Raw genomic sequence first — 15,876 nt, 5'->3', positions numbered from 1 at the left:
ACCAGAATATACAGGGAACTTAAAAAACTAAATTCTCCCAAAACTAATGAACCAATAAAGAAATGGGCAAGTGAACTAAACAGAACTTTCTCAAAAGAAGAAATTCAAATAGCCAAAAAACACGTGAAAAAATGCTCACCATCTCTAGCAATAAAGGAAATGCAAATTAAACCACACTAAGATTCCACCTCACCCCTGTTAGAATAGCCATCATTAGCAACACCACCAACAACAGGTGCTGGTGAGGATGCGGGGAAAAAGGAACCCTCTTACACTGTTGGTGGGAATGTAAACTAGTACAACCACTCTGGAAAAAAATTTGGAGGCTACTTAAAAAGCTAGACATTGATCTACCATTTGATCCAGCAATACCACTCTTGGGGATATACCCAGAAGACTGTGACACAGGTTACTCCAGAGGCACCTGCACACCCATGTTTATTGTGGCACTATTCACAATAGCCAAGTTATGGAAGCAGCCAAGATGCCCCACCACCAACAAATGGATTAAGAAAATGTGGTATCTATACACAATGGAATTTTATGCAGCCATGAAGAAGAACGAAATGTTATCATTCGCTGGTAAATGGATGGAACCGGAGAACATCATTCTGAGTGAGGTTAGCCTGGCCCAAAAGACCAAAAAATCATGTTCTCCCTCATATGTGGACATTAGATCAAGGGCAAACACAACAAGGCGATTGGACTTTGAGCACATGATAAAAGCGAGCGCACATAAGGGAGGGGTGAGGATAGGTAAGACACCTAAAAAATTAGCTAGCATTTGTTGCCCTTAATGCAGAGAAACTAAAGCAGATACCTTAAAAGCAACTGAGGCCAATAGGAAAAGGGGACCAGGAACTAGAGAAAAGGTGAGATCAAAAAGAATTAACCTAGAAGGTAACACACACGCACAGGAAATCAATGTGAGTCAGCTCCCTGTATAGCTATCCTTATTTCAACCAGCAAAAACCCTTGTTCCTTCCTATTATTGCTTATACTCTCTCTTCAACAAAATTAGAGATAAGGGCAAAATAGTTTCTGCTGGGTATTGAGGCAGGGGGAGGGAGGGCGGAGTGGGTGGTAAGGGAGGGGGTGGGGGCAGGGGGGAGAAATGACCCAAGCCTTGTATGCACATATGAATAATAAAAGAAAAAAAAAGAAGTATAGAGTAAGGGCTATGGGTGTAGTTCAGTGGTAGAGTTCTTGCCTAGGATGTGCAAAGTGCTGTGTTGGATCCCCAGCATTGTAAAATTTTAAAAAAATGTATGGATATATGGAGTGTAGTTTACCAAGGTCTGACTGACCACTGTTACCACAGGGGAAAAAATTCCCCACTCTGTATAGGGGGAGAGCATATGGATGAATGATACATTATTAATAAAATAGTTATTGTGTATCAATGTAAAAAAATGAAATTACTAAATGAAAGAAGGTTAGTTGAAAATGTTACACACTGTGTGATTCCAACTATATGGCAATTTGAAGAAAGACAAACTATGAAGACAGCTAAAAAAAAAAAAGTGGTTGCCACGGATTGCAGGAAGGGAAGGATGAATAAGTGGAACATAGAGGATTCTGGAGAACAATGGAACTATTTCATACAATTTTCATAGAGCAAAATAAAAAACCTTATGTTCACAGTTTGATGAATTTTTAACCTATCTGTACATATGTCAACGTTTCTATTTCATTATTTCAGAAACTTTTTTCACACTGCTTTCCAGTTGTTATAGTTGAATCGTGTTGCCTGCAATTCATTTATTGAGGACACCCCAGTATCTCAAAACACATTCCCCCTTATTTGGGGATACGGTCTTCATAGAGGTAGTCAAATTACAAAGGAGAAATTTGGAGACAGGCACGCATACACAGAGATAATATCTATGTGAGGATGAAGCAGAGATCAGGATAAACTTACAAGTCAAAGATTGCCAGCAAACTACCAGAAGCTAGGTAGAGGGCATGAAACAGATTCTTTCTCATACAGCCTGCAGAGGGAACAAACCAAGGTCAAAACCATGGCCTTGGACTTCTTGTCTCTAGAAATATAAGGCAATAATTTTTTGTTGTTATGTCATACAGTTTGTGGTACTTTATTAGGGTATTCCTAGCAAACTCAAATACCAGTCAATACCTCTACCTCTCAGCAGAGTGAGCACCTAGTATGGGTTAGTTTTGCTTGTTCTTGTATTTCTTTTTTATAGAATCATACGCAGTCTATACTTTTTGTGCCTCATGTCTTTTGCTTCATATGTTTTTGAGATTCATTTATGTAGTTATATGTATCATGAATTCACTGTCTTTTTTATTGGCATAAAGTAGTTTATTATATATATATAATGTAAATCTATCTATCTATAAATATATCATATAATTTGTTTACCATTTTTCTTGTTAATTGACATTTGGATTGTTTCCAGCTTTTAATAGAATAAACTACTAGGAACACTTGTGCAGGTCTTTTTGTGGATATACATAATGAGATTGTTTTGTCTGGTTTTTTCTTTCTCTCTCTTTCTCTTTCTCTTTTTTTTGGTAGGTCTCATAGCTCAGAATGCCTGGTAATTTTTTTTATTAGTAATGGAACATTGTTAATGAAAAATTGTAGTGTCCCTGTATATTAACTTTGTCTAGCAAAGACTTACTTTTTCTAGAAATTAGTTCAAGAAGGGAGATGAATATCACTTGAGGCCAGCATTCAGTCTTCTTTAGGCCTGGTTGACTTTGGTTTGCTGTTAGTTCTAGGTGTACCCTATGGGGTTTCAACTGAGAGCTGGAAGTGTTTAACAGACCCTTCTTCCTCTACTAGTCATGAACTCCAGTTTTAGTTCCTCTGATGCTATGAGACAGCCCAAGGCTCTCTCTGTTTAGCTTCTTCCTTTTATAGCTCTTGCTGTCACTTGGGGTCTCAGCTTCTCATTCCACCAGCTTTGAAAACAGCAGTTTACTCAAAGGTGGAACAAAATGACAAGCTCACTGCTCTGATTCTCTCTTTACCTCCATGCTCAGCCTTTCCACTCCTGGGCTCCAGAGCAAGACACGCTCTGTGCTGTGAAACACTTGAGAGTCCTCAGCTGCCACATTCTGCTTGGTCACATTTAAGTTGGCAAATGCCTCACAGGGAAGAGGGGCAACCCATGAGGCTCAGTGAACAGGTTTTCCTTCTTACTGGGGTCTTGACCTTCAAATCCTTCTTGTCTGTTGCTCTCCAAAGACTTCAAATAAATTTTTAAAAATCTAACATTTATAGTTGTTCTTGGTGGAAAGCTTAGTCAGTTCAATTAGAGGTGAAATTAATCATTTAGTTTGGCTCCCATTTGTGCCTGCTGCTTTAATGCCTTTTTTTTTTTTTTTTGGCTTCTGAATTCTCACAACTGTTTTCTAAAACAGGTGTGCTTCCTATTCACATTTTACAAGTAGAAAGCCTGAAGTTCTGAGAGGTGAAATGATTTACCAAGGATGGAACAGCTACTAAGCCCAGTCCTTTTTAACTGCTAGGCAACCAGTCTCTCTAGTATAGCCTTGAGGTCCAGAGTTGGACCTAGGGCCCTCCTTCCTCCAAGAAGCCCTCCTAGAACACTCTCAGAGTCTCTCCCATCACTATTCTTCTGAAGCAACATCTGTTTATGCCCAAGTCTCCTTGAGCTTCCAATAACAGTTTTGACACCCTGGGCATGTGCCTGACTGTCCTTTCTGAGGCAGGCCACCTCCCCCTGACACCGGCAAATCTGGGCATGTTGAGGCACAGAGAGACAGTAGAGAGGAGCGTACCCAAGTGGATAGGGACATGTAATGTTTGTCCACTCCATCCCTGGAGGGTCTGGTGCCCTGGGGCAGGGGTGATATCACATTGACTGGGACAGGCAAGTTTGGGTGAGAATGGTTAGAACTCTCTGTTTTAACCTCTTAGTTACTAAGCAACCACCTAGATGCTCAGAATCAAGGAAGCAAGCCAGGGGTTCTGAACAGCTACCCAGAGGGGCCTACCTGGGGCCACAAAGATCACCCATGAGGAGTGAGTAAGCAGTGGGCTTGGGGCAGCAAGGGAGATCAGGAAGGCACCTGCTGGCTGATGGGGTGGCATGGCCTGTACTCCTTACCTATAAGCCCTCTGAAAGACCCCAGTATAGCCAGGGGTTTGATGGCAGAAAGAGAGAGAATTATGTTGCTGTCTTGTTCTGGGGAATTGGATGTGGTACTACCACTCCTAGAGCCTTGATTGCCCCATGTATGAGATGGGCACATGTTTTTTGTCACCTTGGCAAGGTGGCAGGTAAGGAAGGTGATCCAAACACCTGTTGGCTTGGAAGAGCCATACCTCATGTGAGGTAGCTCTATTACACCATTCAGGCAATCATCTACCTCGACCTCCTCTAGGCTGCACACAGACCAATGAGCCAGGAAGGGTAGGAATAAGAGATGGCCTTCTCCATGCTCTATAGAACAGGTTACCTCCCGTGAGTGGCTATCTTCTCCCACCCTCTGTATCCCAACTTTTCCTGAGACACTCTGAGAACTGTTCCATTGCCCATAGCCTCCTTAGACACCAGTCAGCCAGAATACATCCCTCACAGTCTGGGGACTTCCTGCCCAGTGGCCTTCTGCTTGCAAAGGCCCCCTTTCTAACATGCCTATTCTGTTTTTGTCCTATTAAGTGGCCAGGGGGAGAGGAAATCTGATACTCTGTGGTCCCTAGGGTTAGGGTAGCAGAGACTGACAGCTCTGAGACCCAGGAGGAAACCCCCCCCCATTAGGAGGCTCTGCCTAGAAGGGTCCTAGCTGGGGTTTCTCAATTCTCTGAAGTTCCACTTCTGCATAGAAAACAGTTTCTTTCCAAGAGGAAAAAAGGAAGCAAGCAACAGAACTGAAGTTTGTTCTGACATCATGTTCCTGAACCGAGACTTCCTCAGCCTTGTCTCAGCCCAGACCCCCTCTATGGAGAGAGCTCACAACTGCAGGGCTAATGCCAGATGTGGCCCTCCAATAAGGTAGGTGGAGATCGGAGGGACTGGAGCCCACAGGGAGGAAGAGGCCTGGTGGGGCTGGGAGGAGGGCTCCTGGCCAGACGCCCCTCACCTTGGAGTGTCTTCCTATGCTCAGCCACAGGGCAATCAGGAGGGCTGGGGTTTCTGTTTCCCCAGATCAGCTGCGGTTCAAGAGGCAGGTATCAGCCTCTTCAGGGGCCCTTCTCTCACCAGTGGCTTTTGTCAGCTCTGAAGAGAGTAAAGTCAAACAGAATGGTGGTTCAAAGGGATTTTTTTCAGGGTCCCTAGGCCACCATGTTGGTTTCTAGGAGTGAACTCAGGTTTGGGCCTAGGCTGAGGTCATAGGCACACAACCCACTGTCCTGGGCTCAGCCTGCACCCCACCTTGGGATGAGGCATTCTGCAGGCAGGGGTCAGAAGGACATGTGGGCTGAGATGTAAGTATATCCATGCACTAGGAAAAAGTGGTGTCCCAAAGGGCCCAGATCTCAGTGTCACACTGGAAGCTCCCCACTCCCTACTGTATCCAAAAGGCAGGAGGGGCAGAGGATGGACATCCAAGAGAGATGATTAATCTGTACCACCTGGCATGGGCTCCCTGTCCCACAGCCTTTAGGGACCAGATTCCCATTTGTGATCTATTGGGGTTTGATTTCACTGTGTGTGGGGTTCCTCATTTAACCAATTGGCACAGGTACTCCAGACACATGCTATGGACAGACACTATCTGAGCTGGGCTGCAGCCCTCAGGAGACCTAAGAGAAACAGGAGAGGTGCTCAGGAAGACAGGACAGAGCCCATAGACTTCTATCATGAAATGTGGATGTTAGAGGACAGACAGAGAGGTCACCTTCCTGGGGCTTCATGAAAGAGGTGACATTTGCACAGGGCCTTGAAAGAGGAGAGATTGGGATGGAGCATGCATTCTTGAGCTAAAGCACGGTGCTGAGAAGGGTACACTTCTCCAGCTCTGCTCAACCCTTGGTTCTGACAGAAGGTAGTGGCAGGTCTTGGGCCACATGAGGTATGTGGGTGTGGCAGAGAGTTTGTGCTCCTCAAATCCAAGCAGTAACAAAGCTGACCATTGGAAGTGGCCTTCTAGTGTGTGCCAAGGTGATTCAGAAAGATCATTTCCTGGAAATGTATCTGTGGAACAAATAATGTATGTGACACATATTGCCATTTGCTTCCTACAGAGCGTGTGGGTTCTTTAGTGACCCATTTCCTAGCACTCTCCTTTTCCACCAGGATCTTCTCTACCAAGATCTGTTTTCTGCCCATCTGTGAAGAAGGAATGCTCTTTTACTGCTCAGAAGGGGAAAACACTAAGCCTGGCCCACAGGAAGTGCTTGGAAAGTGCTAGCTGTTTTTAATCCTTCCTTGGGGTCTCCAGGTAGCCTTTCTGATGCCCAGGAGCAGGTAGGCTTCTGTCTTCTGTGTCCCTCCACGCCTCCATACTGGGAGCACTATCTCCTCCCCAGTGGGGTGCTCCCCAGGAGCAAGGGCTTGTTTACATCTGCTCCTCCATCTTGATCAGTTGATTTAGCACCTGACTCAAGGGACTCAGCAAGGGTTTGTGCATGACTACCAGATACAAAGGAAGGTACAGTCTGTCTTCCCTCCCATGAAGCTTCAGGGTTTTTGCCCCTGAATAACCAACAGGCCACCAAAGTTCTGCCCTGCAAGCTGGTGTGCCTTATGCCTTGCCTAGAAGGATGGACACAACTATATTCCAGAGAGCTACAATTCAGAGAGCATGGCGGGGTGGGCGTGTCCCCACCCAGAGCCTGGAGAGATGAGGCTACAACTAGAACTATTCCACACCAATGCCAGCCTTGGCTCCATCCTGGCTTAGGCAGAATGACTGTATCCATGGATGTGTGGCTCTGATTGGCTAGATGTGGCCCCTGAGGTCTCTAAGGTGAGCAGACTGTCTGGGTTCAGGAAGTTACAAAGAGTGTGTCTGTGTTCCATCCTTCCCAGGCTCTCATCCATGGAGAAGCCCCTCATGGTCCTGCATGTGAGCCTGTACCACCCCACACTGGACCCAGTTGCCTTTGCCAAAGTCTCACAGCAACTGCAACATGACACCAGCCCATTGCTGATTGGGCGGGGACAGGACACCCACTTGCAGCTGCAGCTGCCCCAGCTCTCCTGCCAACATCTGTCCCTGGAGCCCTACCTGGAGAAGGGTGGCACTCTTCTGGCTTTCTGCCTAAAGGTCCTGAGTTGCAAGAGCTGTGTGTGGGTCAACGGGCTGCCACTGAGGTACCTCGAGCAGGTCCCCCTGAGCACGGTCAACAGGGTCTCCTTCTCTGATGTCCAGCTGGTGGTCCACATAGAAGAAGGCACCTCCCTTGAGGCCTTTCTCTGTTTCTTCCATCTTAGTCCCTCGCCTCTGATTTACAGACCCAAGGCTGAGGAAGCTGATGAATGGGAGTCTCCTGGAGCAACCTCTCCCGTGTCCAAGGGAACTGACTCAAGGTCACCTGGGGTTTCTACATAGCCCCTCCCAGACTCTGAAAGTCCTCTCCAACCAAGCCCTGGAGGAGGAACAGAAATACAGCTGCAGAGGGAGCCCCCAAACTCTGCACTCTGCTGGCCCTGCCACTGAGAGTGAAAACAAGGCTTGGACTATCTGAGCTACGTCATGCAAGGTATGTGCAAGTCGACATTTGAGGCCTGCTGGCTGCCTCACTCATAATGAACCACTTCTGCAAACACTAAGCAGCCGTGGGGTGGAGAAGCTTCCTCCTTGGCAAGAGGTAATGAGAACTTCATATTCTTTTAGAGGCCCTGAGGGGTTCCTGGGAGCCCCTCACGGCATTTCCCCACATTTCTCACCATCTAACTAGGAGTTACTTTATGTTGCTCATTTTGCACACTGCTTAAGAGCAGGAGTTTGAGGTTGCACCAGGAATGCATGAACACACGTAGAAATTACATTTGTCGTAGCTCGGGGTTACCTTCAGCTTTCAAATACCCATAGGCACTTGGGGCTTAGGCAAGCCTGTGTTTAATAAACTCAAAATATTTCATTAAGCTGGCATACCCAATAGGATTCTCTGATCCCCAGATGGACCACGTGCACACTACATTGTCAGGCAGAGGTGGGGCGGGAAACCTAGAAGAGGTGTAAGAGGAAATTGGAAAGGTAGGGCTTGCATTTCTGGGAAGGCTGCAGGCAGACCTCAGGGCTTCTGGGATGGCAGCTGGGAGCTGGGCCTGCCTGGAAATTCATTGTCACCATCACCCTCCTCATCCTCACACTTCCCCACTCTCTCACTTCTGACCTCAGGAATTGATGCGTTTGCAGATCAATAGGCTCTATCAGGACAAGTTCTGTGAGGGAGTAGGGTGGAAGGTTGTGTTAGAATTCAGCCCAGCAGTGAGTAAAATTACTCAGGGTGGGCCAATGCTGATTGACCTAGGGGGGTCTTTCCAAAACAGGGATTGATTGGTAAGGAGCCAGGCAGGTCAAAAGTGGGAGAATTTTCTCAGTGCACACGGGGAGCAGTGAGCTAGCTGCCACTTGTCTTGCCATCCTGAGAAAAATGGTTAAAAACAGTGTTCACCTATGTAATGGAAGGAGGGACCTACAAACTCATGAGATCACCATGATCCCAGACATGTACCCTACTCCAGGGTGCAAAGACACTGAGGGAGCAGCACTGCCTACAGGCTGACTCACATCCCTGGGGTCTGTAACCACCTCCCACACATGCCATTCTGCACTGAAGGAAAATATCCTTTTGCCTCCAAGGCAGACTACTGGAGGTTCAGCTCTCCTCCCAACCCCTGAGCATCTTCTCTATGAGGAAGACAGCACTGGACAAGATCCAGCCATGCCCTTGCTCACGAAGCTTTCCCTCCCGATAGCAAATGTATCAAGTACATTCAGTCTACAGACACAAGGCAGGAGAGAGAAAGGGTTGCCAGGGAAGGGCTGTCCAATGCTGTGCTTTAGGACTCCCAAAGCAGACTCTTGTTCATTCATTCAACAAATTATCACCAAACACCTACTTTGTGCTGGATGTATTCAAATCCTCAGGAACCAAGAATGAACAAGGCTGACAAAGTCTCTGCATTCCAGCACTCTTGTGCACTCAGGAAAGACAAGCATTCAGGAGGGTAATGACAACTATTTGATCATGATTGTAATTGATGCTATGGTCATTGTATTTTCTCTCTCCTCCAGCTGGGCTTAACATTAGCTCTATTATTAAATGCCTTTGTCTGCTGATGCTTACTATGTGCCACCTGCATTGACTCATTTAATGGGCACAACATCCTAGCAAGACAATTTCCTCATAGTACAGGTGAGGAAACTGAGGTTCAGAAAGATTAAGTATATTGGGAACAGCATGCCGTTTATGAGCTGTGATCTTGAGCAAGTGACAACCTGCTCTTGCCTGTATTTGTCCATCTAGAAAGTGATAAGAGAGATAACAGTAAGTGACAGAGCAGTTACGTTACCATGACTATGGAAAGTCATAGTGCAGTGCCTGGCACACAGTAGGCATTCAATAAGGATCAGTCACCATCATGAGATCTGAAAGAGAGAGGCTAACAGAAGTATATTCACAGGCTTATCACAAAGCCAGAGCCATCCATAGCCCAAAGGCTATGGCACTCTGAGGTTCTCTGAGCAAGGGATTTATTTCAGCTGTGGACCTGGCAGGCCGTCAGAAGGGGACTTTTAAGCTGTTCTTGTACCAGAAGGCTTGACAAGCAGGGTTTGTAGAGCTGAACCCTTGGGCTAGGGAGGAGAAGTCACGTGTAGTTTGGTTATGAAGTCCACCGACCAGGACAGTTTGATATCTCCCAGGCTGAATCTAGAGGCAATAAGGGTCCCTCACAGGCCAAAGTGCTGCCCTAACTCAGGGAGAGCCCAAAAACTGTCTGGAGACTGTACCAAAGCCTCAAAGGCTGAAGAAAGGCAGCCGCTGGTGGCACCCAGAGTCTGTACGTGTTGTTCCCTGGTACCATGGGACACACCCATCCCTACTGAGAGTCTATGAGGGGGAACAGCCCACTTCCTCCGTGGGGGACTCTGTGACTTGGGCCTTTGGGGTGAAGTGTTTTTGAGGTTGTCAGGGGACCCGGATGCACTGTACATCAGGCTGAAGGATGGCAGACTAGACAAGGCACAGGCAAGAGCCAGGAAACATCTGGTCTGTTGTTTCAGATTCTATCAGACTCAGCATGTTTTTTAAAACACCACTGCTCTGCCCATCCTAGGATCTACTTTTCTCAATTTAAATCATCAGACCCATGACACCCACCCCACTCTCCTGACAGCTGGAATTTCCAGCTTGGCTTTAGGGCCCTGGTCTGTACGCTTGACAGCAGCACTTCCCTTGACCTCACCCACAGCCTGAAGAGGGGCGTGAGTCCCTCCCAGTCATCTCTGCATTCTCTCAGCTGCTACCCACAGGGCAGCCCATATAGCTGGGCGGGTGCAGGCATGCAAGCATAGACACATGGACACTCATTCGTGAACACTGTGGTAGTTCTAAGTGGGTTCTGAGGTCAGCCTGAGTTAGACTTCAGCCTGCCCACTTACTATTTCTGTGATCTTTAACAAGTGACTGGCCCTACCTGTGCCATAATGTCTTCTAGAAAATGAGGATGATTAGCAGTACCTTCCTGCTTAGAGTCATCATGGAAGTAAAATGAAACACCATATGTAAAGTATCTAATGCAGTCTGTGGCACATAGATGCTCAAGAGAGGCCAGATAACATTGGCTAATTCAGTGGAATGAATTGAGTGCAAGGAGACATACAGACTCGGCTTACACATGCACACACATACACAGACACACGTCTGCCACAAGGAGCTACATCAATTACAGTCAGACAGACCCCAGAGCACTACAATTCTCTGAGACAATGTCTGGAAATTTAGAAGTCAACCCCTGTGCTCCCCTTGAAGTCATTTTAACCCTCACACTCCTCTGCTTTTCCTAGAATTGGAATCTTCCCAACCTGACTATAAAGGAGGCATGGTATTTACTCAATCTGTGTTTCCATGGAGGCACACATCTTCCCTACACAGTGACAGAGCAGGGACCCAAGGCCTGAGGCAGCACCATAGGGAAGCAATGGCAGGAATGCTAATAGTGCAATCCTGTCACAGCCTAGAGGAAGGAAGCCTATGGCTGGCCAAGGATGTCCCACATGGGAGGTTGGCACTCTGGGCCACACATTCCTAGTTTGTCTCCCCAGTAAGACCTCAAGTTTCATGTAAACACGGGCCATGGGTTGTTGGATGTTGTGTTCCCACAATGTGGGCATCATGGAACTGAGCAGAGCACAATGGATGGACAGATGGGACACTGGTAGTCAAGGCAACAGTTCCCTGGGGCCTGAAGGTCTAAGACAGGCTTCTTAGACCAGGCATCAGCAGTCTGAGGCCTGCAGTGGTGGGAAGCCAGCCAGCCAGTGGAGGGAGAAAAGCTCCAGACACTGGGCAGTCAGTGAGTAGCAGTGACCGTCACTGTCTCTTCCACATTAGTGGGCATCCCAAGGTCTCCATCTGGGGCAGAATAAGGCGGTGCTTCCTCCTCATTCTTAAGCCTCTTTGGCCCAACTCGAGTGGATCCTGAGACATGGAACTCTGCACACGGCCCATAGCAGAAGTTCACAGGACACAGGCAACCCCAAAGGAAGCTAGGACAGTGTGTGTGAGGGGCCTCTGAGCAGTAATAGTTGGTTGGATTTAGTTCAGGCCTGTTGTCCACCAAGTCACTATAGGATCTACTCTGACTCTCTCTCTGATCCCTGTACAGTGGCAAGCCACATCATCCCTGTCCCCCAGGCAGACACCAGCAACTCCTGCCTTGCCACATCAATTCTCCATCTACACACACCAGAGCTTCCTGTTAAAGAGTTCCCCAGAGGCCACAGAGGCCAGGATGCTACACCGCTGGAGGCATCTGCACCTTCAAAGAAAGGACTAATGAGTTCAAAGAAGAAAGAATGGTATTAAACTTTCCACAGCAGGTCATGAAGCAAACGGTCACTTCATAAATGTGTAATGCGAGGCTTAGTCAAGGGGCAGATTCCATGTCTCCTGGTGTCTAACTAGTAGAATTGAAACAGGAACTGGGAATTGATTTTTTTCTACAGCTGCTCACTGTGCCATCAGGCTGTTGTCAGCAAAGAGGTGCTAGATGCAAGCAAGACCCATGTGGTATAGACGGTTCATCACCACCTTCACTGCCAGCAGCCAGCTGCAATCTGGGACATCTGCCTCCCACTCCATTGCTCCTCAGGCCCCTGTTTCTTCTTCCCCAGCTTCTACCCTGTGACCTTTGGTGGTGGTTGAGGTTGCCATGGTCCAGGAAGTCAAATGGCCTCCCTCCAGCATGACTCCCAGCAGCATCTCTGCTGCCCCAGGCCCTCAACCCAGTCAAGACTCAAGGGGTGGGGGAAGTAGACAAGCCCAGTGCCTCAACTCTTAGGAGGAGATGCTGAATTTAATGTTATTCGCATTGCAGGGCTGAGGGTCTTACCTTTAACGTGAACTCACAGGTGGATAGAAGTAAAATAAAACCTACCACTTGAGTTACATTCTCAGCTGATTGAAAACATGCATTACCTCCCTGTGACCAGGCTGTGAGAAGGGAAGTTATTATCTTTCTTTAGAGTTTGTAAACTCTTTATGACTGAGGCAGTTTTAATCCTGCTGGGGGGAAATGGCACAGGAATAATTTGCTCCCATTTACTGTTGTTTTCCAATCACACACTCCAGTGAGAACAAAACTTCCCAAGTGAGGAGAAGTGGAGGGCCAGGTGACCACCACAGAAGACTTTCGTTATTTTCTTCTTTGGGCACTTGACTTGAAAGGGCTTTAAGGTGCCATTTGGAAAGGAGGGTTGTTCTACAAAAATGTGCATCCAGTGAGGATGCCAGTGCCTTATAACTAGTTCTTCTCCCTTTTTTCCAGGGGAAGACAGCCTCCACCCCCAGAATGCCCACTTCTTAGTGGGCACTTGCCACAAAGCACCCAGCTCTAGACATTTGAAGACAACTAAGAAAAAGGGAAAATCAAATCCACATGGAAACATGGACAGACTGGGGGCGGGCCGGGGGGGAGCTCTGGAGAAGCTGATTTCCCTCCCCTATTGCTTCTCTGATCCCCTCTGCCTATAACTTAATGGCAGAACTTATGTGTACCAGTTACCAGCAAAGCCATCAGGACAACCCAGGCTCTGAGCCCAGCTTTCTAACTGCTGGAAGGAGGCCTGGCTGGGATGTCTGCCTTGCTGTCCTCTAAAGATATGTAGAGGCAAGAGGTAGGGAGAGGTCAGGATAAAGCAGAGGAGGAGGTCAAAAGAGGGAGAGCTCAGCCAGGCAGCCAGACCTGGGGTTTTGGTGATTGCTTCTCTGCAGAGTAGGTCCAGGACATACATCATAATGTCATTCTTTCAGAAAGCTTGCTGTAGATGGGCTGGGAACATGGGCCCTATTAAGTGACCTTGTTTCAAGGGCTGTTTCATCCATGATCCAGTCATGCAAATAAAAACCACTCAGTATTCCAAAAATGTGATTCAGAGAATTCGGTACTAAGTTCGCAGAATTGCTGAAAGTGTGGGTTACAACTCAGACAGTATGGGCAGAAGTTGCTGCACCACTGACTACAGTCCCTGGGGCTAGAGGGACAACCAAGAGAAGTGGTATAAGAAAAGACAGAGTGGACTTGTCTGGCCCAGGACTGCCACGGAGGCCCTCTGAGGAAGTGGGGACCTCGAAGGGAGAGGCTACTCCCCTGGGATACAGCTGCTTCCATTGATTGGCTCAGGTGAGTCTACCTGAGATGGTGGGAGAGAAGAAGAAATGACCTGGCCTTGCTCCATTTTCTGCCTTTCCCTCCCCCATCTCTCACTTGTGCCTCCCCTCAGCTGAAGCCAGCCAGAAGCAGCTGGCAAGTGAGCTGAGACCTGCATTCTCAGGGTTTCACTTCCCTGTAGCACAGAGCAGAGGAAGGAAGGAGGGATGGATTTGAGGGCAAACAGTCAAATGCCAGTGTTAGCCAACCTATGTGTCCATGACAGTGCTCACATCCCTGCGGTGGTCTCCAGATAGGGAGGAGGTGCACTGTACAGAGGACTACACAGCCCAGCACAGTGGGCAAACATGGATCCTCCTCCATCACCATCACCCAACCTATGCAACCTTTAGCATCCTCAGGAGAGGAGAACAAAAAAATGACAGGTATAGCACTGTGAAACACAGGAAGAGTCAGGTGTGGCCTAGCCATCCCCATCAGGACACTCTGCTTTGAGTTCTGCCTCAGCAGAGATGGCATCCTCCAAGAGCCAACGTCCATGTCCTCTCCCTTCATCACACACATACACACACACACGCACACGCACACGCACACGTGTGTGCATGCCTCCTTTTGGACTCTGTCAAGCTTAGGTAAAGTGTTGGCTGAGAAACTACAGGATACTTACGAGCTGTGAATTTCACTCCTCCATTACATAAAGAGAAAATACTCATCTAAAAAGAGGGAAGATGCCGGTCCCTATGTCATCTCTGTGAAGACTAAAAGCACAACATGTAAAGGAACTTAGTGTGTGGACCTTGCAGCAGCTCAGTAATGTTAACCACGGCCATTAGCCACCAGCCATCCCCACTGCTCCTTCCAGAAAGCTCCCTGGCTTCTCTTACAGAGAGGCCTTCTCCCTCCAAGCCCTAGCCAAGGTCAGGGCTTTCAGTGGCACAGAGGTCCTTTCCTCGGCAGGAACTCACACACTGAGTACTGCTGTGTGCTAGGCACTGTGAGCCGTGCTCCACGTGTTTCAGACATCACCTTGGGGGAATGTACCACCTGCAGAGCCCTGTGGAGGGCAGGAACTGTCTTGGACATGTCTATAGATTGGCAGCCACCTGGCACCGAGCGAGTCCTCAGTGAGGGTCTATTGACTGAATGACAGGAGCGTGAGCTGAGGGGAAGAATTTGGGTGAGGTGAGAGCAGGCCTCTGGGGGCAAGGCCTTGCGAAGACTTCAATCAATCACTGGTAAATGGATGGAATTGGAGAACATCATTCTGAGTGATGTTTTAGCCTGGCCCAAAAGACCAAAAATCGTATGTTCTCCCTCATATGTGGACATTAGATCAAGGGCAAACACAACAAGGGGATTGGACTTTGAGCACATGATAAAAGTGAGAGCACACAAGGGAGGGGTGAGGATAGGTAAGACACCTAAAAAATTAGCTAACATTTGTTACCCTTAATGCAGAGAAACTAAAGCAGATACCTTAAAAGCAACAGAGGCCAATAGGAAAAGGGGACCAGGAACTAGAGAAAAGGTGAGATCAAAAAGAATTAACCTAGAAGGTAACACACATGCACAGGAAATTAATGTGAGTCAACTCCCTGTATAGCTATCCTTATCTCAACCAGCAAAAACCCTTGTTCCTTCCTATTATTGCTTATACTCTCTCTACAACAAAATTAGAAATAAGGGCAAAATAGTTTCTGCTGGGTATTGAGGGGTGGGGGGGAGAGGGAGGGGGCGGAGTGGGTGGTAAGGGAGGGGGTGGGGGCAGGGGGGAGAAATGACCCAAGCCTTGTATGCACATATGAATAATAAAATAATAAAAATAAATAAAAAAGACTTCAATCAAGCTGCTGCTGGGTGAGAAGAGGGAGAGTGAGTGGGTCCACTCAGACAATAGAATCATCAGGTCCATAGGGACCCAAGCCCAGAAGACAGTGACAAATTCTTGCAGGGCCCCACACCTCCAATTCCTATGCCATCTACCAGCAGGATTTCCTGTTTCTAGAAAGGTGGCCCAACCACCCAGCCCTTCACCACTCAGAAACACGGTGCGCACAGGTTCAGAGCTCCCAGGCTTGGAGATCTGCCCCAG

At 47.7% G+C, this 15,876-nt stretch overlaps 1 protein-coding gene across 4 annotated transcripts; it reads left to right on the top strand.

The window, feature by feature from the left end:
- Positions 1 to 4,661: 4,661 nt before the first annotated feature.
- Positions 4,662 to 15,475, top strand: Tifab (TIFA inhibitor). Of its 4 annotated transcripts, XR_012442906.1 has the most exons (4): positions 4,873 to 4,991; positions 6,237 to 6,407; positions 7,398 to 7,645; positions 11,781 to 15,475. XR_012442906.1 is itself a non-coding variant. In XM_020180930.2 (3 exons), exons 2-3 carry the CDS (start codon positions 6,394 to 6,396, stop codon positions 7,492 to 7,494), a joined length of 537 nt encoding a protein of 178 aa, XP_020036519.2. In that variant the 5' UTR covers positions 4,873 to 4,991; positions 6,237 to 6,393. The 4 variants fall into 4 exon arrangements, 3 of the variants coding, with proteins under 3 accessions (XP_073914922.1, XP_020036519.2, XP_073914923.1); XM_020180930.2 differs by lacking the exon at positions 11,781 to 15,475 and having other exon boundaries at positions 6,972 to 7,494; XM_074058822.1 differs by lacking the exon at positions 11,781 to 15,475 and having other exon boundaries at positions 4,911 to 4,991; positions 6,185 to 6,407; positions 6,972 to 7,494.
- The last annotated feature ends 401 nt before the right edge of the window (positions 15,476 to 15,876 follow it).

The sequence above is a fragment of the Castor canadensis genome, chromosome 16, assembly GCF_047511655.1.
Source record: "Castor canadensis chromosome 16, mCasCan1.hap1v2, whole genome shotgun sequence".
NCBI lineage: Eukaryota > Metazoa > Chordata > Mammalia > Rodentia > Castoridae > Castor > Castor canadensis.
Note: the sequence above shows the minus strand (reverse complement) of the source record. Positions and strands in the feature narration are given on the sequence as shown.

What these genes read in the sequence shown, in the direction of transcription:
- Tifab (XM_074058821.1), top strand. Translation starts at nt 4,888, where the DNA reads ATGTTCCTGAACCGAGACTTCCTCAGCCTTGTCTCAGCCCAGACCCCC. An exon ending in AGATGTGGCCCTCCAATAAG is followed by an intron (nt 4,992 to 6,971) that starts GTAGGTGGAGAT and finishes CATCCTTCCCAG; the next exon opens with GCTCTCATCCATGGAGAAGC.